Source organism: Carcharhinus amblyrhynchos, chromosome 10 (genome assembly GCF_965287045.1).
Source record: "Carcharhinus amblyrhynchos chromosome 10, sCarAmb.v2.hapA, whole genome shotgun sequence".
In the NCBI taxonomy this organism is placed as follows: domain Eukaryota; kingdom Metazoa; phylum Chordata; class Chondrichthyes; order Carcharhiniformes; family Carcharhinidae; genus Carcharhinus; species Carcharhinus amblyrhynchos.
The window spans coordinates 102,378,227-102,402,598 of NC_137333.1; the positions used below are offsets into that span (position 1 = coordinate 102,378,227).

General features: G+C 43.1%; 1 protein-coding gene and 1 pseudogene across 3 annotated transcripts; one reads left to right on the forward strand and one right to left on the reverse strand.

Annotated features, from left to right (window-relative positions):
• The first annotated feature begins 5,548 nt into the window (after positions 1 to 5,548).
• On the forward strand, positions 5,549 to 5,769 carry LOC145349592 (U2 spliceosomal RNA; annotated as a pseudogene).
• A 6,807-nt stretch (positions 5,770 to 12,576) lies between these two features.
• Positions 12,577 to 24,196, reverse strand: tsku (tsukushi small leucine rich proteoglycan homolog (Xenopus laevis)). 3 transcript variants are annotated; one of them, XM_080197683.1, is made up of 3 exons: positions 24,111 to 24,175; positions 23,653 to 23,743; positions 12,577 to 17,752 (listed from the first exon to the last, which is right to left on the reverse strand). In XM_080197683.1, exon 3 carries the CDS (start codon positions 17,743 to 17,745, stop codon positions 16,666 to 16,668), a length of 1,080 nt encoding a protein of 359 aa, XP_080053809.1. In that variant the 5' UTR covers positions 17,746 to 17,752; positions 23,653 to 23,743; positions 24,111 to 24,175; the 3' UTR covers positions 12,577 to 16,665. The 3 variants fall into 3 exon arrangements, with proteins under 3 accessions (XP_080053809.1, XP_080053808.1, XP_080053810.1); XM_080197682.1 differs by lacking the exon at positions 23,653 to 23,743 and having other exon boundaries at positions 24,111 to 24,196; XM_080197684.1 differs by lacking the exons at positions 23,653 to 23,743; positions 24,111 to 24,175 and adding an exon at positions 22,630 to 22,649.
• Positions 24,197 to 24,372: the final 176 nt, after the last annotated feature.

A 24,372-nucleotide genomic window follows, 5' to 3' on the forward strand; every position in this document is an offset into this window, starting at 1 on the left:
TGCAAGTACATAGAAATATAACATCAATAATACTGCAAAGGTCAGCTGTTGTTTTGTGAATTGCTATGGTAACCCCTCTAGCAGCATTAGGCATCAATTGCGGCATTATGCTTGTCCGTCACTTCCATTCTCTTATATCCTGAAATTAGACATAAATCGAGGGAGAAAGAAAGACCTGCATTTTATATAGTTCATTTAACAACATCACAAAGACCTTGATAGCCAATGAAGTACTTTTGAAATGTTGTAGCTGTTGTGGTGGCAGTGTAATGATACTGCTGCTGGACTAGTGATCTGGTCTAATAGCGTGGGATAAGAGTTCACATGCCTCCAGGGCAGCAATTTAAGTCTAATTCAATTAACTAATCTAAAAAATCTGGAATGAAAGCTACTATCCATAATGCTAGCCAAGAAACAAAACAACATCAGATGCAAAAACCCAGGAACATTCCTAATGAGAAGGAAAATAAATCTGCAATCTTTACCTAGTCTGGTCCACGTTTGACTGAAGACCCACAACAGTCATAGTTTGAGGATAAGAGGAAAATCTTTTAGGACTGAGACGAGGAGCAATTTCTTCACCCAGAGGGTAGTGAATCTGTGGAATTCACTACCACAGAAAGTAGTTGAGGCCAAAACGTTGTGTGTTTTCAAGAAGAAAATTGATATAACTCTTGGGGCTGAAGGGATCAAGGGATATGGGGGAGAGGCGAGATCAGTATATTGAATTTGATGATCAGCCATGATCAAAATGAATGGCAGAGCAAGCTCGAAGGGCCAAATGTCCTACTCCTGCTTCTAGTTTCTATGTTTCAATGTGATTGAATTTTAATTGCTCTCATACAGCAATTACAGATGGGCAACAAATGCTGCCACTGCCCAAATCAGTGAAAGAATTTAAGAAATGTAGAAAACACAACTGCCAAATTGTGCACAGCAATGTGATACAGGTCAGGTAATCTGCTTTTTAGTGAGGTTGGTTGAGGGATAAATATTGGACAGACACTCGGGAGAACTCTCCTGCTGATTTTTATGAATATGTAACATTCACCTGAGAGGCAGAATATATGCATAGTATATATCAGCTCTGCAGCACTCCTTTCGTACTGAAAAGTTTATTTATAAGTCACACAAGTAGGACTTACATTAACACTGCAATGAAGTTAGTGTGAAATTCCCGTAGTTGATACGTTCTGGCACCTGTTCGGGTCAATGCACCTAACCAGCAAGTCTTACAGACTGTGGGAGGAAACCGGAGTACCTGGAGGAAACCCATGCAGACACAGGGAGAATGTGCAAACTCCACACAGACAGTGACCCGAGGCTGTAATTGAACCTGGGTCCCTGGTACTGTGAGTCAGCACTGCTAACCACTGTGCCACCCAAATTACATTGAAGTATCAACCTTGATTATGTGTTCAGGTCTGTGGAGTGGAACATGAACACTTAAACACAAGAATGCGATCACTGAGTCGCAGCTGATACCAGTTCCACCTGGATAAGAGAGCTTCCCTGACCTGCTGGACACACACACACCTGAGCAAGACATGCAACTGCATCCATATCTACTTTTATATTGGTGCTGTGTTAATTGGAAAGATGAGAGCCCAGCACCCATGAGATGCCTCCTGGTATATATACAAAAAAGTACCTGCCCAATTTTGACATTTTTCTGACATGGTTAAAAAGTAAAACGAGAGGACACATGGCTGGACTTGATCCTGCCCTAAATTCTGTGCTATTCTCCTAGTTGCTTTGATAATACATCTTCCTCAATATTGGCCCAGAATTTCAGGGTGATCTGGCGACAGCATTATAGAATTTCATTGTGACATCCTCTGAACATGGAGTTGTTTCTGTTCTTTCATGTTAAATTTGATAGATTACAGGCTGTTCCAACAATGCCTATTCTCTAAGCTCTGGAATTCACTTCCTAAACTCCCCACAATGTCTCACCTTTTAAGAGGCTGGTTATGTCCTCTTTATTTGACCAAGCTTATGGTCACTTGTCCTAGTAAATCTTCATGTCAAATTTTGTCACAAAATCAATCTTGTGAAGACTTGGAACATTTTACCAGGTTGAATGATGCTATATAAATGCAAGTTATTAGAGTCATGGTCATAGTTTTACAGCACAGAAAGAGGCCCTTTGACCCATTGGGCAGAATTTTCCCATCCCATCCATCATTGGAATCATAGCAGGCAAGGATGGATCATGCAAAGAAGGTAGTGAAGAAGGCATATGGCATGCTTGCCTTTATAGGACAGGGTATAGAGTATAAAAACTGGAGTCTGATGTTACAGCTGTATAGAACATTGGTTATGCCACATTTGGAGTACTGTGTCCAGTTCTGGTCACCACACTACCAGAAGGACGTGGAGGCTTTGGAGAGAGTATAGAGGACGTTTACCAGGATGTTGCCTGGTATGAAGGGTATTAGCTATGAGGAGAGATTGGGTATTGTTCTCCCTGGAAAGACAGAGAATGAGGGGAGACCTAATAGAGGTGTACAAAATTATGAAGGGTATAGATAGGGTGAACAGTGGGAAGCTTTTTCCCAGGTCGGAGGTGACGATCATGAGGGGTCACAGCTTCAGGGTGAGAGGGGCGAGGTATAACTCCGATATCGGAGGGACGTTTTTTACACAGAGGGTGGTGGGGGCCTGGAATGCCCTGCCAAGTAGGGTGGTGGAGGCAGACATGCTGGGATCGTTTAAGACTTACCTGGATAGTCACATGAGCAGCCTGGGAATGGAGGGATACAAACGAATAGTCTAGTTGGACCAATGAGCGGCACAGGCTTGGAGGGCCGAAGGGCCTGTTTCCTGTGCTGTATTGTTCTTTGTCTTTGTTCAAAGATCCGTTGACTTCAGGCAAGAATTTTCAGCCTTGGAGCGAGTGCAGCCAGAAAATCCTGCCCATTGTGTCTACGTCAACCAATTACCCTTTACCCTTGTGATATGATTATAGGGGGCCTTGAACTAAGATCTCAAAAATGGCATCTTAACCATCTTCAACCTACTTCAAGGTTGTACAAGAGCAAAAATGTTGAGGCAGAAATTCACAGACCTTGTTGTTGGATTAGTAGAGATATGAAGTGTCTCTTTGAAAGGGAGAGTGATTGTTGATTAGAACTTTCAGGAAAGTAATTATCTGAATGCTGTCTTGGATATAAGTAATGCCAAATGCAACTTAGATCAAGTTCTGAAGTTAGAAAGATATTTTTTTAAATGACCCAGAATGATTAAATTCTAAATTTCCTGAAGGAGCAGGCCCATGAACCTCATTAAAATAGGTTCACAAGTCAGGTGTAAGGAAGATTTGGAAGAATTTTATACAATTCTAAATGTGTTATAAATGTCTCTGATTGTACATAATGCAATTTGAAGCATTTGCTGAGTGGTGAGATAAGACACAGCACAGATGTTAAGTCTTCCTTATCTGTTCGCATTCTTGACTTATCTCTGCTGACCTTAAATAGAAATCCATCAACTCCTCAGTTTCTTATTTTCTGGCAAACACCAGTTCCCCCCTCAACAGATCTTATCTCACTGTAAAGCACAAGCTTAGAAATTCAATTACTTCCATCTTGTTTTTTTGTCTATCACCTTCCATCTGTGCCTTCTAGTTATCAACCCTATATTTACTCTATGTAAACCCTTCACAATTATAAACAGTCTACCTGTTCTCCTCTTAACCCTCTTGAATATAATTCGAACAAGCCCAGCTTCACCAGTTTATGTGCATAACTGCATAATCCCTCATCCCTGAAACCATTTCAATAAATCTCCTCTGTAACCCCTTCAAAACCTCCCTTAAATGTGGTGTACTGAGTTAAATTGATGATGAACATGGAGATTTACTAGAATGCTATGGGGACTTGATGGTTTGAGTTATAAGGAGAGGCTGGATAGACTGGAGCATAGGAGGCTTAGGGGTGATCTTATAGAGGTCTATAAAATAATGAGGGGTATAGATCAGCTAGAAAGTCAATATCTTTTCCCAAAGTTAGAAGAGTCTAAAATTAGAGGGCATAGCTTAAGGTGAGAGGGGAGAGATACACAGGATGTAGAAGGGCAATTTTTTCATACTGAAGTTGGCGAGTGTCTGGAACAAGCTGCCCGAACCATTAGTAGACGTGGGTACAATTTTGTCTTTTAAAAAGCATTTAGACAGTTAGATAGGTTAAGAACGTGTTGAGGGATATGGTCCAAATGCGGGCAATTGGGATTAATTTAGGGGTTAAAAAAGGGGCAACACGGACAAGTTGGGCTGAAGGGCCTGTTTCCATGCTGTACACCTCAATGGTTCAATGATAGAGTGGATAAGGAGCAGCTGTTCAGCTGTAGGTTGAACGGTCACTCCCGACGGGACAAGTGAGTTTCAAGGTGAGAGGCAGGAGGTTTAGGTGGAATATGAGGAAAAACCTTTTTACCCAGAGGGTGGTGGGGGTTTGGAATGCGCTGCCTGGGAGGGTGGTAGAGGCAGGTTGCCTCACATCCTTAAAGAAGTATCTGGATGACCACTTGCTTGGCACATCATAACATTCAAGTCTATGGGCCAAGTGCTGGGAAATAGGATTAGGTGGGAGTTCAGGTGTTTCTAATGTGTTGGCACAGACTCGAAGAGCCTAAAGGCCTCCTCTCCACTATATGATTGTATGATACAGAGATTTAATATTAAACCTTGGCTCTTCTACTCAATTGGCTAGTCCTAGCAGTCCTTTCAGCCAATGTACAACGAGGTTCAGGTAACCAGATAAAACCCCTCAGACTGTGTGCTTAATCCTAACTGTATGTAACTTCGTTGAAGTATCTCAGAGTGCAACATGACCAATGTATATAGTTTGAAAAGAATTGTACTCCCTGCAATAAAAATATTGAAATGTTTGTGTTGTTCTCATTACTGAATTGAAGCACCTCAGAGTGCATCTTGATCTCTGGAGAAAATGTGAATCCATGATGTGGAGATGCTGGCATTACAGAGATGTGTATTATCTCCAGCCAGGACAGTTGGTGAGAACTTGCAAGCCCTGGCAAGTCGTGGGGGTTATAGATTGTTTCGCACACAAGGAGGGCCTCAGCCAGGATCTTGGGTTCGTGTCACACTATCTGTGTGTAACCCCCACGACTTGCCTGGGCTTGTAAAATCTCACTAACTGTCCTGGCTGGAGACAATACACATCTCTTTAACCTGTGCTTAAGCCTTTCTCCACTCACACTGTCTGTACCTTTAAGACTTTATTACCTGTAGAGATTCACATTCTTGTAAATTGAGCATGTGTCTACAGATGTCCTGTTTGTGAACACAACTCCTCATTCACCTGAAGAAGGAGTGACACTCGGAAAGCTCATGCTACCAAATAAACCTGTTGGACTTTAAGTTGGTGTTGCGACACTCCTTGCTGAAAATGTGAATATCATTGCATTTTCCTGTTATAACAATTTGAAACATTTTGTATTCTGTCTTTCAGATTTTGTATGAGTAAATTATATTTTTGCAAAAACATTCTTGGCTGATCCTGGCAGGGGTGAAACCATGATCATGATCACTTCTCAGCCTTTCAGCTAAGATCAAGTTTCAGATCAAGCCCAAGATCAGATGCAATGCCTTTTCTTGTCAGCTTGGATCGCATATGTCTCTCATGTGAGGACCATGTATTGGATTTAACTTAAGTTGGTTTCTGGAGCAAGCAAAGAGATGGATTAAGGGCTTGCCCTGTCCACTCTGCACATTGGCTTTCTAACTTTAAGAACAGAGTAACTTTTTAAAATGTGCGCAGTATTAATGCTACAATGTGATTTTTTTTTGAGGAACAATGTGATGTGTTGCAACCTGAATTACCTTGCTATGGTCCATGCTGACCTGCTGTTTGCGTGCAATGCTAAACCTCAGCACCTACAAGCAATGGTCATGTTGTTGGTCCCAGGAATCAATCTGGTCAGGAGGAAATGACTTATGTTCCTCTGGCCTTGGTAATCCGTTGTGGGGGGGGGGATCTTTGTCATCTCCAAAGTTAAGGAGGTGGTGGGTGGGAACTCCTAGTAGTGAATATATTGTACAAGAATGCTCCCCTCCCATTAATTAACATGTATGCTTTGGCTGAGAAACAGTGAGGGGCTGGCTGTTCTGTCAACAGCTTGCACTGGTGCTAGCACCTTCCAGGCCAGGCATTCAGGGCGGTGATGTCAACTACATCATCAATGTGGCTGGTTGACCTGGCAGCTCTGACAGCAGACTGGATGCCACATCCAGAATCCTGTTGGAAGCTGTACAAGATGCCATGTTGCATGATAGCTTCAGCAACCCTGCAGATGGAGCACTGTATAGATACACTTTGTCATGACCCGATAAAGCCATTCATTCCAGGATAGATTTTCTGTTAGTGTCCCAGGTGTTCACACTCAGATCCACCAACAGTGTTTTTCTCTGTCCACTGCCTCCTGCTGGCCTACTGTTACTTACAAGAAGACCAGAGAGGATTGGCAAGGGGACATGCAAGCTGAAAGTGCAACTGTTTTTCCTAGAGAAAATTGAGGATCTCAAAAGGAATTATGACAAAATGAGGCAGGGTGAATGGCCATTTGTGTGAGGTTGTGGTTGGTATTGGGTTTCTGATGGATTTGTATTCTAGCAGGAAGCAGTGCCTTCATCAGAGGGTGAGACAGACTAGTACTCAGATGGGCAAAAGATGAAGTGGCGATTTTAGAGCATTCTCAAGTCAGGCAATCTGTTGTCAGTGATTTTGAAATCTTTCCAGCAGTTGAGAAGTAGCCAGTGTTATAGGAAACATGGCTGCCAATTTGCACACAGCAATCTCCCACAAACAAAAAGAGATAATAACCAGATAATCTATTTCAGCGATTTAGCTGTTTTGGGTAGCATGGTAGCACAGTGCTTAGCACTGCTGTTTCACAGCACCAGGGACCTGGCTTTGATTCCGAGTTTGGGTCACTGTCGGTGTGAGTTTCCTCCCACAGTCCAAAGATGTGCAGGTCATCTAATTGGCTATGCTAAATTAACACTTAGTGTCCAATATGCGTAGAGTAGAGGGATTAGCGAGGTAAATATGTAGGATTAGGGGGATAGGGCTGGGTGGAACAGTTGTTGCTGGGCCGAATGGCCTACTTCTGCACTGTTGGGATTCTATGATTCTATGCTGATGGAGTGATAAACATTTACCAGGAATCTGGGCACAGCTCCCCTACTCTTCTTCCAAATAGTGTGTGAAATCTTTAGTGACTAACTGAGAGGGAAAATGGACCTGGATTTCACATCTCATCCAAAAGCTCCAATTAGAATCAACTTCTTCACAACCTTCACCATTTTCGTGAATAATCACAGAGAATGAATAACGAGATTCCATGGCGAGCATATAAACCAGTGGGTGTGCTGTGTTGTGCCGAGTTGTATCCCCTAACCAAAAAAAGGACAAATAAGTTAAATATTGGTTTCAATACTTTGGAAGAGTGAATGTGTGCTGCCGTGCTAACGATATAAAGTTCTTTGTATAGAACACAGGTTAGGCTGTAATATCCCCTGTTTTAAAAAAAAAGTGCAGTTGACTTCATAGAGCTCCAGTGTGTAATCCCACATGTGATGCAGAGTTCAAGCCCACAGAGCCTGCCTATAAGAGTGTTCTAGTCCCTCTCCAGCTCCTCCTTTCTCCTTTGCAGTGTTGCACGCATTCTGTGCAGAACAGGAGCTCCTCACAGGAGACAAACTTGTTATTTTTCCTAAACTCACTAAAATTAGACCAGTTCAGCTTGTTCCCCATAAATTCAGTGCAAAGTACCTTTTATCGATACTTGTGTATTTTGTGAGTTCATTGTAGGGAGTGAAGAGGGAGATCACAGTTTGGTGGATTTGCAAAGCAGGGGGGAAAGGATGCAGTAAAGTTCATTACATGGAGGAGCCAGTAGAATTGTGGCTGAAATACTATTAATATTGTGAGTTGACAGATGCTTTCTGCATGAAGCGAAATAAAACTTAAAGAAAGACTTACATTTATATAATGCATGAGTGCTCCTTACAACCTCAGGACACTCCAAAAGGGTTTATGTCCCAGTTGTATACTTTTGAATATATCCACTGTTACAACTGAAGTGATGCTTTCATGCTTTTCAGACCAGGAGGCCACTTGCAGGCATTCAGTCACCTTCTTGATGACATGAGCTGGCAAGTCCTCAATGAACTGATACACAGAAAGGCTACATAGGGGGGCGGAACTGGCACAGTGGTTAGCACTGCTGCCTTATAGCGCCAGAGACTCGGGTTCAATTCCTGGCTTGGGTCACTGTCTGTGCAGAGTCTGCACGTTCTCCCTGTGTCTGCATGGGTTTCCTCTGGTTTGGTCCCACGGTCTGAAAGACGTGCTGGTTAGGTGTACTGGCTATGCTAAATTCTTCCACAGTGTACCCGAATAATGCATGAGTGTGGCGATTAGGGGACTTTCACATTTCATTGCAGTGTTAGTGTAAGCCTACTTGTGACATTAATAAACTAACTTAACTAATTCAACTGGACGATGTGGTCACCTTTTCCAAAAGTAGAAAATGAGGGACAATCCAGAGCATAATTGTGGCTGAGTCTCGGACTATGGAACACACCACATCAAACTACCCCTGCTGCAGGAGGTACCTCACTTCCCCACGGAACAGATGAAGAAGCAGTTGAATGGATGGTTATATTTGTCGTCCACTGGAAGCTTTTCCCATCACAAGAAGGCTGTAATAATGCAGGAAGTCCAGCAACTTTCACACAAGGTCTCACAAACAGCAACATGATGACGACCAGATCATTTTCTATTTAAACTGAAGTTGGTTGAGAGATAAATATTGGCAAAGGCACCACGGAGAACTCACAAGCTTTTCTTTCAAACAATGCTGTGTTTTACACACACTTAAAGAGATAGACTGGGCCTCAGTTTTCACGTCGTGTTTGACAAATGGAACCTCCAACTTTGCAGCACTCCCTCAGCACTGCATAGGACCTGTACCTTCTGGTTCAAAAGGCAACAGTTGAGCATTTGCTGACCACATTAGCAATACATTATAGAAATGATTGCAATTTGACACTGGGTTACTTCCAAAAGCCAAATAAGAGAGGCAATTTTCTGGATCTAATAGTTGAGTTACAGGATGATTCTCATTGTGAGCATGAATGTAACTGCCAGAGGGGAAGCACCTTTTAATTTTTGAATTTTGTTTAATGCCGTCTATTTTTAAAAGGCTATCCTATAAAAGATAGGAGCAGAAGTAGGCCATTTGGCCCATCGAGTCTGCTCCACCATTCAATCAGATCATGGCTGATCTAATATAATCCTCAACTCCACTTTCCCGTCTTGTTCCCATAACTCTTGATTCCCTTACTGCTTAAAAATCTGCCTATCTCAGCCTTGAACATACTTAATGACCCGGCCTCTAAGGCCCTCTGCAAGAAAGAATTCCACAGATTCACTACCCTCTGAGAGAAGAAATTCCTCCTCATCTCTGCTTTCCTCATCAATGTAAAATACTCAACTCACCACAGCAACCCAGAGGGACTAGTGGATAATGGCACCACTTTGTGAAGCAGTGCTAAGCAGCAGTACAACCACCTTACCCCCGCCCCCACCACATTCCTTCCCTCAAAGATCAAGTCCGTGTTGAGTAAATCTATCAGAGTTGAGATGCAAATCGCTGGTGTATTGTCTAATCTCAATCACCATGCTCAAAAGAGGAGTAAATAAATCAGGGCACAGAAGGAGGCCATTCATCCCACTGTGCCTGTGTTGGAACTGAGGGTTGATAAATTACTTCTATTTCCCTGATTTGTCCTGAGGGTCCTAGGGAAAGAGTGAATCTAAAAAAAAAGCCAGGGTTTTCATTACTAATCAGGATCTGGCCACGCCTATTAGAAATCATGTGTGGATATGGAGCCAAATGAGGATAAGATTTAGTTGTGATGATGCCCTCTACAGTGCAATAGCTCAATGATACATATACAAATGAGGGAAAATATTCGACATACGTTGATTGGGATACGAAGGTTCAAATACCAACAGATCCCACTGCCTTCAGGATTGGGGTGGGATGGTGATGAACAAGGTTCCTAAATACAAGTCAAACCTCTAATATGGAGGTGGGGGCATCAACTATTTGAAGCTCATGTACCTATAAAAAATGTACTGGAGCCTTTATCACAAGATAGATTGCTAAAACATAAGCTAATATAGCCCCCTGCTCATTGGAAGGATTATGGGAGCCCATAAAACCTTCTCACCACGCTGGACTAATCACTTCTTTGGCCTAGCATAAAGATGCTTACAGCAATGAAATGACTTTTGACGTCCTGACCATCCTTAGCATGCAAACCTTCTGTGATTTCACACAAAGGAACAGTGCAGAGATACGTCCACAACTTTGCAATTCTCTCTTTAAGGGTAGGACGCGAAGATCCAATAATTTGTCATATCGGGCAGGGGAGAAAAGGGGAAAAAAAACTATTAAAGTAGGGAGAGTCCAAGTGTTATTCATATTGACAATAAACAATGGATAATTATATTTTAACACCTAACCCAATAGGAAGTGACCCTTTCTCTATACTACACCGCACCCCCCCCACCCCCCAGTATAAAATATAGACAGCTATTACGCTTGGGTAATCCTAATTAGTACTAATTTTATAGAGGACGAATTTAAGGAATGTATGTAAGATGGTTTTCTAGAGCACTATGTTGAGGAACCAACTAGGAATGGGCTATTTTAGATCCGGTATTGTGCAATGGAAAATGTCTAATTAATAATCTTGTTATAAAGGGTCCTCTAGGAAATAGTGAGAATAATATGATAAAATTTTACATTAACTTTGAAAGTAACATAGATCAACCAAAAATTCAGGTCTTAAATCTACACAAAAAACTGTGAAGGTGTGAGGCACAAATTGGCTGTGGTGGATTGGGGAAACTTAAAAGGTATTACAGTCGACAGGCAGTGGCTAACATTTACATAACTAATACATACTTTACAACAGAAATACATGTGTTTAATGCACAAAAACCCAGAAAAGAAAGTACTTCATGGCAAGTGAAAGAAATCAAAGATGGTATTAGATCAAAGGAAGAAGTAGGAGGTTCCCAGAAAAAGGGTAAGGCTGAAAATTGTGAGCATCTTAGAAATCTGCAAAGGAGGACCAAGAAAAAGACTAAGAAAGGGAAATTAGAATGAGTAAATAACAAGAAACATAAAATGCTTGTTTAGGTGTGTAAAAAGGAAAAGATTAGCAAAAACAAACATGAATCTATTACAGTGGAGTCAGGGGAATTTATAATGAGGAACAAGGAAATGCCAGATAAAGTAAACAACTATTTTGTGTCTGTTTTCACAGAGGAAAATACTAAAAACCTACCAGAAATGGAGAACCAAGGGACCTCTATTTTCTCAGGAGACTAAGGAAATTTGGCATGTCAGCTACGACTCTCACCAACTTTTACAGATGCACCATAGAAAGCATTTTTTCTGGTTGTATCACAGCTTAGTATGGCTTCTATTCTGTCCAGGACTGCAAGGAACTACAAAGGGTTGTGAACCAGTCCATCACTCAAACCAACCTCCCATCTTTGACACTGTCTAAATTACCGCTGCCTAGGAAAAGCAACTAGCATAATCAAGGACCCCATGCACACCAGTCAGACTCTCTTCCACTTTCAAGGGGATAGCTTGATCTTAGGATTGGACATAGCTCGGCACAACATTGAGGGCCGAAGGGCCTGTACTGTGCTGTAATGTTCTATGTGAGTGATAAAAGCATGTGTCTCATATGCCTTCTTATCTACCCTTTTCACACACTCTACTTTCAAGGATCTGTGAATCAGTACCCCAAAATCCATCTGTTCCTCTGAGCTTCCTAGTGTTTTGCCATTCATTAAATACTCCCTGGTCTTGTTACTTCTTCCAAAGTGCATCATCTCACATTTAGAAGTGTTAAGTACGATCAGTCGCCACTGCTCTGCCCCTCTGAGCAAACCATCTGTATCTTCCAGCAGCCTACCACTCTCTTCTTCACTAGTAACCTCCCTATGAATCTTGGTGTCATCTGCAAGCTTACTTATCATTCTCTCCACCCCCCCCCCAATTATCAATATCATTATATATAACAAACAATAAGGGACCCAGCACTGAACCCTGTTCAACACCGGCCTATAATTCAAATAGTTTTCTTCCATCACTTTGCATCCTATTACTAAAACCAGTTTCGGATCCATCTCTCCAAGTTTCCCTGAACCCCATGTGCTTCAACCTTCTAAAGCAGTCTCCAAGAATCCTGCCATTCAAAGGGTCACCTGGACTCGAAACATTATCTCTTTTCTCTCCTTACAGATGCTGCCAGACCTGCTGAGATTTTCCAGCATTTTCTCTTTTGGATTTATTAAACACAATGGTGTAAGAATATGATGTAAAAAACTTGAATGGATACGGAAGAATGCAGGAAGTAGGCTCTCATTGAATGGCCTACTCCTGCTTCTATTTCTTATGTTCTTTTCCCCATCCAGGAACAAGCAGGACACAAGAGATTGAGAACAAGCTCTGGACAGATTTGCAATTTGTTCATCAATATTTAATGGCAGGTTTCAAATTACAACCAAAAAGAACAGTAACAGTGGCCACTAGGTAAGAAATCGGTGATGAGAAACACAGCTTCCCACGACTCTCAAACAGTCCAGTGTCATGTAGCAGTTTGCAAGTGCATGAAGCCATTATTGCAGTCCCAGCATTAATCTGATTGTCACATTGTCCACCTACACATCACAGGAATGCAAAGGCAGCATTAGTATTCATACATCATTGCTTACAACCATGAAATCAATCGCAAAAAAAAAATCTATTTTCTCAAAGTTAGCACTCCCAAAGGCAACGGTCATTTTCCTCTCCTCTTTCCTTTCATTTTAACTCCACTCTTGAAAAGCAAAGACCTCCCCCGTCATGCCCAGACGTCGTCTGGCAGGCAGCCAAGTGGCTACCATTCACCTGCCAGCCTTGACAGTGTGCTTTCATGACAGAAAAGAATTCCCTTCTTCAAGGCACATTTTAAATGAAACGCGATCTTTTAAACTTCCAAGCTCAGCAGAAAGCGAGGCAGAGACACATTGTGTTCAGCAGACGGATAATTTTAACAAGCCCGAACCTTCTCACTGTAGAGCGTGCAATCAGCATTCCTGCATCCAGTCGTTTAATTAGGGCACAATAACCTGCCTTATGGAATTATTGTGTTCTCAACAGGTTTATAAAGCACTTTGAAAACAATGCACTGGAGGGAGAGAAATGAAAAGTTGTACTCTGTTATGAGCCTCCATCTTTCTCCCCATTTCAGACACTCAGGACGCAATGTTTCTCGCCGTTCACACCACTCTCCCGTTTGCAGTGAAAGTCGGAGAATTTGGCAGTCAGCCAAATGTCCATTCACTGTGGTGGGATGGGAAAACCCTGTCGGCGTGGGCGGTGGTCAGATTCCAGCCTCCGTGTCAGCTCAAAATAGTGTCAAGAAACAACAGCTATCCACGGATTGTAGCTGCTTCTACTCTTGATCGTACACACACCATTAACAAGCTTAGCACACCAAACCACCCCCACCCCTCCCTCTGTGCCTTAAGGACTGGTCTGTGTTGCAAAACCGTGAGTAAAACAACTTCTCGTCAAGTCTGGCCTGGATAGGAACCTCGTCGAAGGAGAAATGCCAGTGCTAACTCACTGGACTAACACCAGCAAAAAGTTACATTAAAATGAAACCTGGGAGGTTTAGTCAAAGCCCGTTGCATTTCAGTAAAATGTGAGTGGCAGCGAACCCACTTTCCAGGAGAACTCCCCTCCTTCTCCAAAGACGATCGTGGAATATTTTACATTTCTTTTTTAAAATCTGAGAATGATGGGCGCCTCGGGTTAAGGTCTCATCGAGAAAAATGGCATTTCCAATATTGCAGCACTGAAGTGTCAGCTAAGATCTAGTGCTCAAGAGGGGCTCGAACTCACATATTTCTGACTCAAGACGGGAACGCTATCCAAGCAGGACCAAGCAGAGCCTTAGGACGTTTCATTATGTTAAAGGTGCTACACCAATATAAACTACTGTTGAGCCACAAAGAGAGAAAGGGATTGAAGTCAGGTTTGTATAGTTACTGTTAATGTTGCATCACCAGGATATATTACAAAACATGTTCACATCTCATTATTACAAAGTAGTTCCTAATTTGACTACCCGCCTGTTTTTTGCAGGGGAGGATGACGTAACTTTTGTCTCCCCTCCCCAGAAATGTGAATAAAAGTTTATTTATTAGTGTCACAGGTAGACGTGCATTAACACTGCAATGAAGTTACCGTAAAAATCCCCCAGTCGCCACACTGCGGCGCCTGTTCGGGTACAGAGGGAGAATTTAACATGGCAATCCACCCAACCTGCACATCTTTTGGACTGCGGGAGGAAACTGGAGCACCTGGAGGAAACCCACCACACGTGCAGACTTCACACAAGACAGTGACCCGAGTCGGGAATCAAACTCAGGTCCCTGGTGCTGCGAGGCAGCAGTGTTAATCACTGTACTGCCATGCTCCTTATAGAATATGACTTATTGACCGAATATTGCTACCAGCCCAGGGTTGTGGGGGACGAGAGGGGAAAATAAAAGACATACTGATTCACCACCTCAAACAACAGGAGTGGCTCACCCTAGACTTACATCATCCAATATGCTCTCTACAGCGACAAACGCCAATCGTAAGAATGAAACCTTTAATTTAATTTGATGACTGGGTGTCAACAAACCAAGACGGCAACACCAAGAAAAATAATATTTTACATGCCACAGTGGTGTATTGCCAAAATTCCAAAGATGCGGGGTAATTAAAAAACAGCTTTCACATCTCCTGGGATAATTTTGAAATCGGACACCTCCCAGCTGGAATGTCACAGTGAGAGATTTCTGCTTCCATTAATTCATCACCTCTCGTCTTTACATTTCGAAACTAGATTCTCGCAGCTTTTTGCTCAGCATCATCATTTCCAAAAAGAGTAACCTCTGTACCGGAGCCAAGAGCTACAGCTGTGCTTCACTAATGGAATGAGTGCGTAACACACATGATACATTCTGGGAGGTCCGTTATTGACAGATGGGGGGCGGTGGGGAAGTCTCCTTCCCATTCGCTCGGCTGGCTAAAGTCAACAAGACACGGGAGCAGAATTAGGCCACTCGGCCCATCGCGTCTGCTCCCCCAATCAATCATGGCTGATTTTTTTCTCACCCCCACTGACCAGGAATAAAGTTCAACCGCCCCAATTTGTGCTGTGTTAGGATGCTAAAGTTGAATCAATGTCAGCTGGATAAGAAAGCAGGTTCCTGGTCCTTGTCACTGCCCACCAGCATGTGGACTGAGGATGGGACCAAGCTCCGCCATGATTCCTGCTACAGTCAGCCATGCTTCACAACAGAAAGTGCACCTAAGTTAGTCGAGAAGAGGATCGAGTTCCACCGCGATGCCTGCCCACAGTCAAATAGCCCATCAATGCTCTCAATCCATGCTCACTACGTGATGAATGGCAACATGGGGAGAGGTACCAGAGGGTGACCTTAAACAGTGGCACTTTCAGAATAGAAATTGTGGGGGAAAAAACCCCCCAAAAAAACATCAATAATCAGATCTGACAATACAAAAGGGGAAGACACTGGAATAACAGCAAGATTATATAGCACAATATAAAGTGATCCGATGCTCCAGTTTAATTACTGAACCAAATATTCCATCTAATTGCACTCCAAGTGGAGGTAGGTAGTTACACGTGTAGATTCTGAATTTATTTGAAACAATAGCGATAGGGTGAAAAACTCAGTATGTGGACAGGCAGCAGCCCTTCCTGATAAGCTTGTGTCCAGCTAGCACAAATTGATTTATTTCATTCACACTTTACAGGCTGAAAAACTAAACCAACTTTTAAAAAAAAATCTATTCTTTAAGTGAGTAGAGTTCTGTGACGGATGGAAACGTGATGAGGAATGAAGGGAGGGCTCGTCATCCCCACCAAACCCTGGAACTTTGAGATCTCGTCCACGGGTGCTGGGTATCCAACTACAGCTTCACTTGGTGTTTGGACAGGTGTTTGCTTTGAAAGCCAGGTCCAGTTAATACAATGGTGCCAACATTCCAAAGACGCGGGGTAACTAAAAAAAAATAGCTTTCACATCTCCTGGGATAATTTTGGAATTGGACACCTCCCAACTGGAATGGCGCAATGAGACATTTCTGCTTCCGTTAATTCATCACCTCTCGTCTTTACATTTTGCGGCTAGATTCTCATGGCTTTTTGCTCAGCATCATCATTTCCACAAAGAGTAACCTCTGTACTTTTTGCGTTCGTTGAAGATGGCAGTTTCTCTTTTCTCTGAACACCAACAGTTATCCAAACTTAAGAAAAAGGCACAGAACTGTCAACTTGCATCCAGCGAGAGGAAACTCCCACACCTACAGGCTTATATGAGAAAGAGAAACTTTTGAAGACAGGTGCTCAAAAAAAGGCTTCAATCTTTTTTTTGGAAATATAGGAAGTTTAATTAATGAAGGCACTTGTTTCATTCAAAAAGAGGGACTCAGTTGTCCAAAAAAATAGAGGCCCGTTCTTCACTGCTGTTCAAACTTGGCTCATTTCAACTTCAAAATGTACTCAGTATCTGAGGATCCATTGATATCTAAGCAATGCAGTGTCTGTTCCTTCTGAACAAAGCCAAACTGCCGGTGGAATGAACCTTCTTTCGCTGTCTTCCCACATCTCAGCAAGCTGTTCCCGACGGAGATTTTTTTAATGGAGGGCAGGTAGTTTAGAACGATGCTTGGTAGCGCTGCAACTCCAGACTTTTCTAGGTAGAGCTCCTGCAAGGAACTCAGGCCATCGAACACAGCCACGTTTAAGGATTTCAAGTTCGCGCAGTGCGACAAGTCTAAGGTCTGCAGATTCTGCAGCCCTTTAAAGGTGTTTTGAGACAGCTCCGTCAGTTCCGGAAGATTCCGCAGCGATAGGCGGGTCAGCTCCCACAATCCTGTGAAAGCATTCTCGGGAATGCTGGAAATAATGTTGCGACCCAGATTGAGATAGCGTAATGGAACATTGGAAAGGTAATGTGTTGGCACATACGTCAATCTATTCCCCGACAAATCCAGGCTATAAATGTTGGGTACATTCTTATCGAGACTGCGGACAACAGCGCTTATCAGATTGTCCGAAAGGTCCACACTTAGGGGCTTCCCATGTCCCTTGGATGTGAAAGTGTCCAGATTAATTTTGCGTAGTTTGTTGGCACTAAGGTCAATTTCTCCAAGAGGCAGATTTGCAAAGATTCCCTCCTCGAGCACTTCCAGGGAATTATGACTCAGATTTAGTGCCTCGAGGTATCTCAGTTTGGAGAAAGTGCTGGAAGACATGCTAGTAATCTCATTGTAGCTGATATCAAGATTGACCAACGTTGTGTAGCCAGGTCCTGTAAACATCAAGGGGGAAATGGCCTTCAAATGGTTCGAAGATAAGTCCAGGTAGGAGGTGTCCAATGGTATGGGAATGACAGTGAGGTGAGGTCCAACACCGCTACAGTCAACTTTGGTCAGGCTGAAACTACCGAACATCCCAAAACTTTCCACTTCACAGTGACATCCTGGGAAGCAGGTCATAAGGCCACCATCACAGGAGATCAGGAACATGAACACAACCAGCCAGGCAGAGTGAGCCATTGCTTACCTGCATTATAAAGGGAGAAAAGAGGTTACTAAAGGCTAGTTGGAAACTTTACAAAGTGACACCAAAAAAGCACACTGAGTTGAACAGAGCATTCAAGCAAGATTGCCTGCGAGCCATCTTTTACTGTTGAGCCAAGTTTTGCCATGAGATTGGATAGAATTTCTCAAATCAACATTAATGTGAACTATTACTGGGCAAAGACAATAAGCAGCCCTGCTAAACCAGTGAAGGCACTGAGCAGAAAAGTCTTCCTGAAGTGGAACACAACAAAGGCGCTTTCTTTCTAGTAAGGCGATACTGCAAACTTTAACCAAGCAACCAGTCTATTGAATGCACAGTAAGATGTTATTTTGATAATCAGAAAATGATTTAATGTAAATAAGCTGAAGGAGGTGTATATATATTTTGCACTCTCTCCAAATATAAAAATATTATACAAAGTATATTTATATATGTCTGAGCTATGAGAAAAGATTGGATAGACTCCAATTTCATTACTGCAGTCGAAAATCTACCCCATTTTATACTCCAGCCGTATAAACTTGTAACCTTCTAAATTGCAATGAATATAATCATAGTTTGTATATTCTCCCTATGTAATTTTACCCTTGGATCTCAGGTATCATTTTAAGTAGCACTATTTCAAAGGGCATGCTGAATCATGCAGACCTTTTGCCGATCTTGGTTATGGCAGCTAAGTTGGCACAATAGTCAACTATAGCATTTGGCTTTGGGTGGGTGGACACAGTACCAATCAATGGTCAGGAAACCCAACTGGGTGTACTCACAGGGCTACTGGAGAGGACAGGTTAGAGCACCAATCTAATGGCCTGCATGGTTTAAGTGCTCACCAGTCACGCTCAGATTCAGAACTATTACTTCAGTCAGCTACTGGATGCTCACCTTCAACAGATCCAGTTCTGTCACAATGAAAGACTAGAGAAACTGGAATGTGCTCCTTAAGAACATCACAGTTTTGGAGGAATTTAATGGAAAATTAGTCACCTACCAAAAGATGCAGAATATGGGGAGTTTGATGGTGCCAATTTGGGGAGAGGGTGCCAAAACTAAGGTACACAGATTCATGCAAGTGAGACAGCTGGTCTGGTGAGCCGATAATAAGCTCTCCCTCAATATCAACAAAACAAATGAGCTATTTATCAATTTCAGGAAGAGCAGTGGAGGGCATGCCCCTGTCTACATCAACAGGGATGAAGTCTGTTGAAAGTTTCAGATTTTTAGGTGTCCAGATCACCAACAAACTGTCCTGGTCCCTCCATGCCAATGTTATAGTTAAGAAAGCCAACCAACACTTCTATTTTCTTAGAAGACTAAAGAAATTTGGCATGGCTGCTACAACACTAAATCAACTTCTACAGATGCACTATAGAAAGCATTCTTTCTGCTTGTATTACAGCTTAGTTTGGCTCCTGCTCTGTCCAAGACTGCAAGAGACTACAAAAGGTTGTGAATGAAGCCCAGTTCATCGTGCAAATCAGTCTCCCACCCATTGACTCTGTCTACACTTCCTGCTGCCTTGGAAAAACAGCCAGCGTAATCAAAGACCCCACGCACCCCAGACATACTCTCTTCCACCTTCTTCCATCGGAGAAAAGATACAAAAGTCTGAGATCATGTACCAACCGATTCAAGAACAGCTTCTTCCCTACTACTATCAGAATTTTGAATGGACCTACCTTGCATTAAGTTGATCTTTTTCTACACCCTAGCTATGACTGTAACATCACATTCTGTACTCAGTCCTTTCTTTCTCTATGAATGGTATGCGTTGTCTGTACAGCGCACAAGAAACAATACTTTTCACTGTATACTAATACATGTGACAACAATAAATCAAATCATTTCATGCAAGATTGACTTCAATAACTGGGAACATGCCGAAATACTTAACGGCAAAGCCTCCATAATGCAGCAAGGAAATGTGAAGAACAAAGTCTTCAGACTGCCATAAAAAGTGTCAATGCGAGGAGCGTAGGAAGTAGCTCCTTAACAGCGACTGACAACCCACAGTGTCCCACTGTGACTGATAAATGTCTTGTGCAAACAGGATTGTACAGCTGCTTGAAGACTCATAACAGAGAGTAGTAGATGTGAATGGTTGGCACCAATGCAAGGCCAAAGATGGTGTTCAAAATGATGAGGGACTTTGCCAAAGCAAAAAAATGAGAAACTGTTTCCATTGGCAGAAGGGCCAGTAACCAGAGGACTTCAACTTAATTGTTAAAATAACCAGAGGGGAGACGAGAATTTTTAAAAAAAGAGTTGTTATATGGTGTGCACCGCTGAAATGGTGGTGGAGGCAGATTCCAAAGTAAATCTTCAGATGGAATTAGGTTACATTTGAAAAGGAAACATCTACAGGACTATGGGGGAAAGAGCAGGCAGGGCTGCTAATTAAAAAGCTCTCTCCAAAGGTCTGGCGCAACCATTATGGGTCGAACGTACTGCTCCTAATTCCAATATGAGTCACCTACTTGGGCAGGGGAGGGCAAAAAAATTGGGAATACATGAGTGACAATTATATTAAAGTGGTGATGTGCATCACAGATCACACAGGGAGTCTGAATTCAGAGAATTGTTACAACACAGAATAAGGCCATTCAGCCCATTGTGCCTGCACCAGCTTGGTAAACTAGCATCATGGCTTAGCGCCATTCCCCTGACTTTTCCCCAGGCACATTGCTTCTATTTAAATAATCATCTAATGACCTCTTGAATGCCTCAAACGAACCTGTCAGGGCTCATTTCCAGGCAATGCATTCCAGACCCAGACCACTCATGTGTGAAAAATCACATTTGCTTCTTTTGTGAATTACTTTAAATCTGTGTCCTCTCATCTCAATCCTTTTACAAGCAGGAACAGTTTCTCTGCACAGTGGTTAGCACTGCTGCCTCACAGCGTCAGGGATCCAGGCTGATTCTGGCCATGGGTGACTGTCTGAGTGGAGCTCGCACATTCTCCCTGTATGTGCATGGTTTTCCTCCGGGTGCTCCGGTCTCCTCCCACAGTCCTAAAGATATGCAGGTTACGTGGATTGGCCATGGCAAATTGGTTAGGGGAATTAGTGGGGCAAGTGTGGGTTTACAACGATAGGATAAGTTGTTCTATTCGAGAGTCAGTGCAGACTCAATGGGCCGAATGGCTTCCTTTGGAACTGTTGGGATTTTATAGGCTAAGTTCCAGAGTGGGCGTTGAACCTGGAACAGGTAGGAGAGTCTAGGATCAGAGAGCACAATCTTTGTAAGGGGTTCGCCCATTTAAGACAGAGATGAGGAGGGATTTCTTCTTTCAAGGGGCAATGAATCTGTGAAATTCTTTGCCGCAGAGAGCTGGAGAAGCTAGCTTAAGTATGTTCAATGCTGAGGTAGACAGATTTTTAATCTGTAAGGGGATCAAAGGTTATGGGAATACAACAGGAAAGTGGAGTTAAGGATTATCATTTCAAATCAGCCCTGATCCCACTGAACGGCAGAGCAGATTCGATGGGCCGAATGGTCTACTTCTGCTCCTGTGTCTCATGTGGATCAGAGGCAAAGGCACTATCCACGTGCCACAAGACTTCCCCATCATTACAACAACAAATCGTAAATCGAAATGAAAGCCATTTGATTTCACCTCTGGGAGTTAACTTTTTCCCAAGTCGCCATTCCCAATTAACAATGTTCAACAGTTTAGTTACAGAATAAACTATTCCCCTAAACATTGCCAGCAATATAAGGGCTTACCCAAATCAGAAGGGCAAAGTCCTGATTACTGAATCATAACCTTTCATTTTGTTTAACTAAACATTGGGGTCGAGTTTTCTCTCACAGTCGAGGCCGAGTGTGAGTTATGGCAAAATGTTGTACTTTGTGACTTTTTAGGCTGGGTGAAGGTTCAACTCACCAGAATCAGAGTCCATCCACAAAACAGACAGCATCTCCAGTTCAGCTCTGATTTAGATCCAAGACTCTCTCCACACATGCTGCCAATTCAGCATTTTCTGTGTTTTTTATCTCCAGGTATCATGCTCACATTTTCAGACATTTTTAAAATTTACTTCATTATTGTCACAAGCAGGCTTACATTGCAATGAAGTTACTGTGAAAATCCCTGAGTTGCCACACTCCGGCGCCTGTTCGGGTACAGTGAGTGAGAATTTAGTATGGCCAATGCATCTAACTAGCGCGTCTTTCAGACTGTGGGAGGAAACTGGAGCACCCCAGAGGAAACCCAGATAGATACGGGGAGAACATGCAGACTTCACACAGATAGTGACCCAGGTCGGGAATCGGTGAGCTCCTGGAGCTGTGAGGCAGCAGTGCTAACCACTGTGCCACTGTGTATATTATTTGACTTTTCATAGAACCCTACAGTGCAGAAAGAGGCCCTTCAGCCCATCGAGTCTGCATTGAACACAATCCCACCCAGGCTCTTCCCCAATATCCCTACATATTATACCCACTAATCCCTCTAACCTACACATCCCTGGACATTAAGGGACAATTTCTTTGCATGGCCAATCAACCTAACCCGCACATCTTTGGACTTTTTCTTCTGCACTTTTGTACTTCATAGAATCAAGAAGTATTTTACTTGAAGTTGACCAGTCTACACTGACTAAGATATTAAATGGTCCCGCACAGTTTCATCTTAAAAAGTAGATTCTGAGGTTACACAAGGGGTTGGATTCAAATACCTTCGCCACTTACTGGAGAAGCAGCAAAAGCCTACCCCAGAAAGGGGAGTGTGTGCACCGATTGCCACTCCAGTCAGGCTGTCTGCAGCCATACAGAAGCGTTACTCAATGGCCCCAGCAGCTCGCAGGTCCACCTCGGGACAAGAGAGGCCGCTCTCAGGCTCAGTGAACCCTTACCTGCCTCTCTCTGTGGCTGTAACATCCCTCCAACAACTTCCCTGGGACCGCAGCTACACAAAGCCTTTCTGGCAACTGAGCAGGGAATCGATGACTTCCCAATCTATTTCGCACGGGGGTGGGGGGATCTGGATGCAACCCAATTCAAACACTGTTTACATTGTTAAAACAGCCCAGTGTACAAACCGCAAGCTTACTCTGATTAAGCGTTTCTCGCCCCCACGACCATCGATTTCTCACTGACTCCCTAACTGAGCCGTGTACATTAAGTCATTGTGCACCACAACCCCTCACAGTAGCTTCCATCCACAGAGCCTCAACTAACTTTGCAGACAGGAGTATTTTCTTTACAAAGTCACTCCAACCTCCACAAGCTGGGTGATCACAAAGTCCATTCTTTTGAACCCCGGTATTCTCTTGTGGCAAATCTATAAATGCCCCCCGAATCATTTTGCCTGCAGATATATATATTTTTTAAACTTAAAACAAAAGAGAGCAAAGTAACACATTGAACTGACAAAGGGAAAAGTAACAATATTCCCCCTCGCTCTCTCTCCCATCTTTCCAGCACGGATTGTAAACGGAGCGAAGCTAAACTCCGTAAGTGAGGGGTGGCAGAGTGGGTGAGGAGTTGGCGAATGTGGCCTGTCTTAATGTGAGAATGAGAATCGTTTCAAAAAAAAAGACATCGGCTCAAAAAGCGCCCAACACACACAAAAAAAGTCACCCTGAAAAGATTCCCTATTCCAGCCCTTTAATCCCAGAGATCCGAAACAGCACAGAATGGGAGAGGGCTTTAGCCTCGGAGCAATGGGTCCGAATAGAAGCTTCACCCATTCTTCTCCCAGTTTGCTCTTTTTTTTAAACAATGAATGAAGATTTTGTCACTATAATGTGGGATTTCCTTCTGCAAATTAAGGATGATGAAATAACGCAACAGTAGTTTTTTTAAAATGCATGGGAGGCGGGGGGGGGGCAACAAAAACAGTTTAGGGTATGAAATTTGACCCGTATTGCTCTTACCCGCTGTCCCTCAAACTCTAATTTAGAAATTAGCTTGAGTGTTTTTTTCTTCCCCCCATACAATCCTCAGGGCTTGCAAATGCCACCAAATCTGTAAAAAAAAACACGTTTGCAAAAGATCTTTCTTTTAAAAACAAAACGATGCATTCATGCATCGCCTAGGAGTAAAGCTGGTTCAGTTTTTTCCCTCCCATGTCGCTGTATATAATCAATGTACGTGCCTTGATTGTAAGATCGAGAGAAAAGTGGACTCAAGATGTTTTAAAGTCGGCGAGAACTTCAACGCCCGCGTAAAAATGCAACTTCTGTCTCTCCCGGCGCAATACTGAAATGATCACCTTTCGTTTAAAAATATTAATTTTTTAAAGAAAAGTTCACATTTAAAATAATTCTAATTTAAAAAGAATGATCTGCAATCGGCGATTAAAGCTTCTCGTGTCTGATCTGGGTTAACTTACCGGCCGTTGCAACGTGTCCAGCTCACACCACTGAAAACTCCCTCTCTGGAGAAAGGCAAATCCAAATCCCACCCCCCTCGCCACCGCCCCCCCACCCCCTCCCCACCGGGCTCCGCTTCTGCCCCTTTTTAATGTAACGCTCGCATGATCTCGACTCGGGACTGTTGTGGATCTCTCAGCCGGGACCGTGACCCTCCTCCTCCTTCCCCTCTCCCTGCACCGTCCAGCCCCCGGAGAGTTGGTTGGGGGGGGGGGGGGAGCG

Bases quoted from the DNA above. Each gene is read 5' to 3' on its own strand.
- tsku (XM_080197682.1), bottom strand. From the start codon at position 17,745: ATGGCTCACTCTGCCTGGCTGGTTGTGTTCATGTTCCTGATCTCCTGT.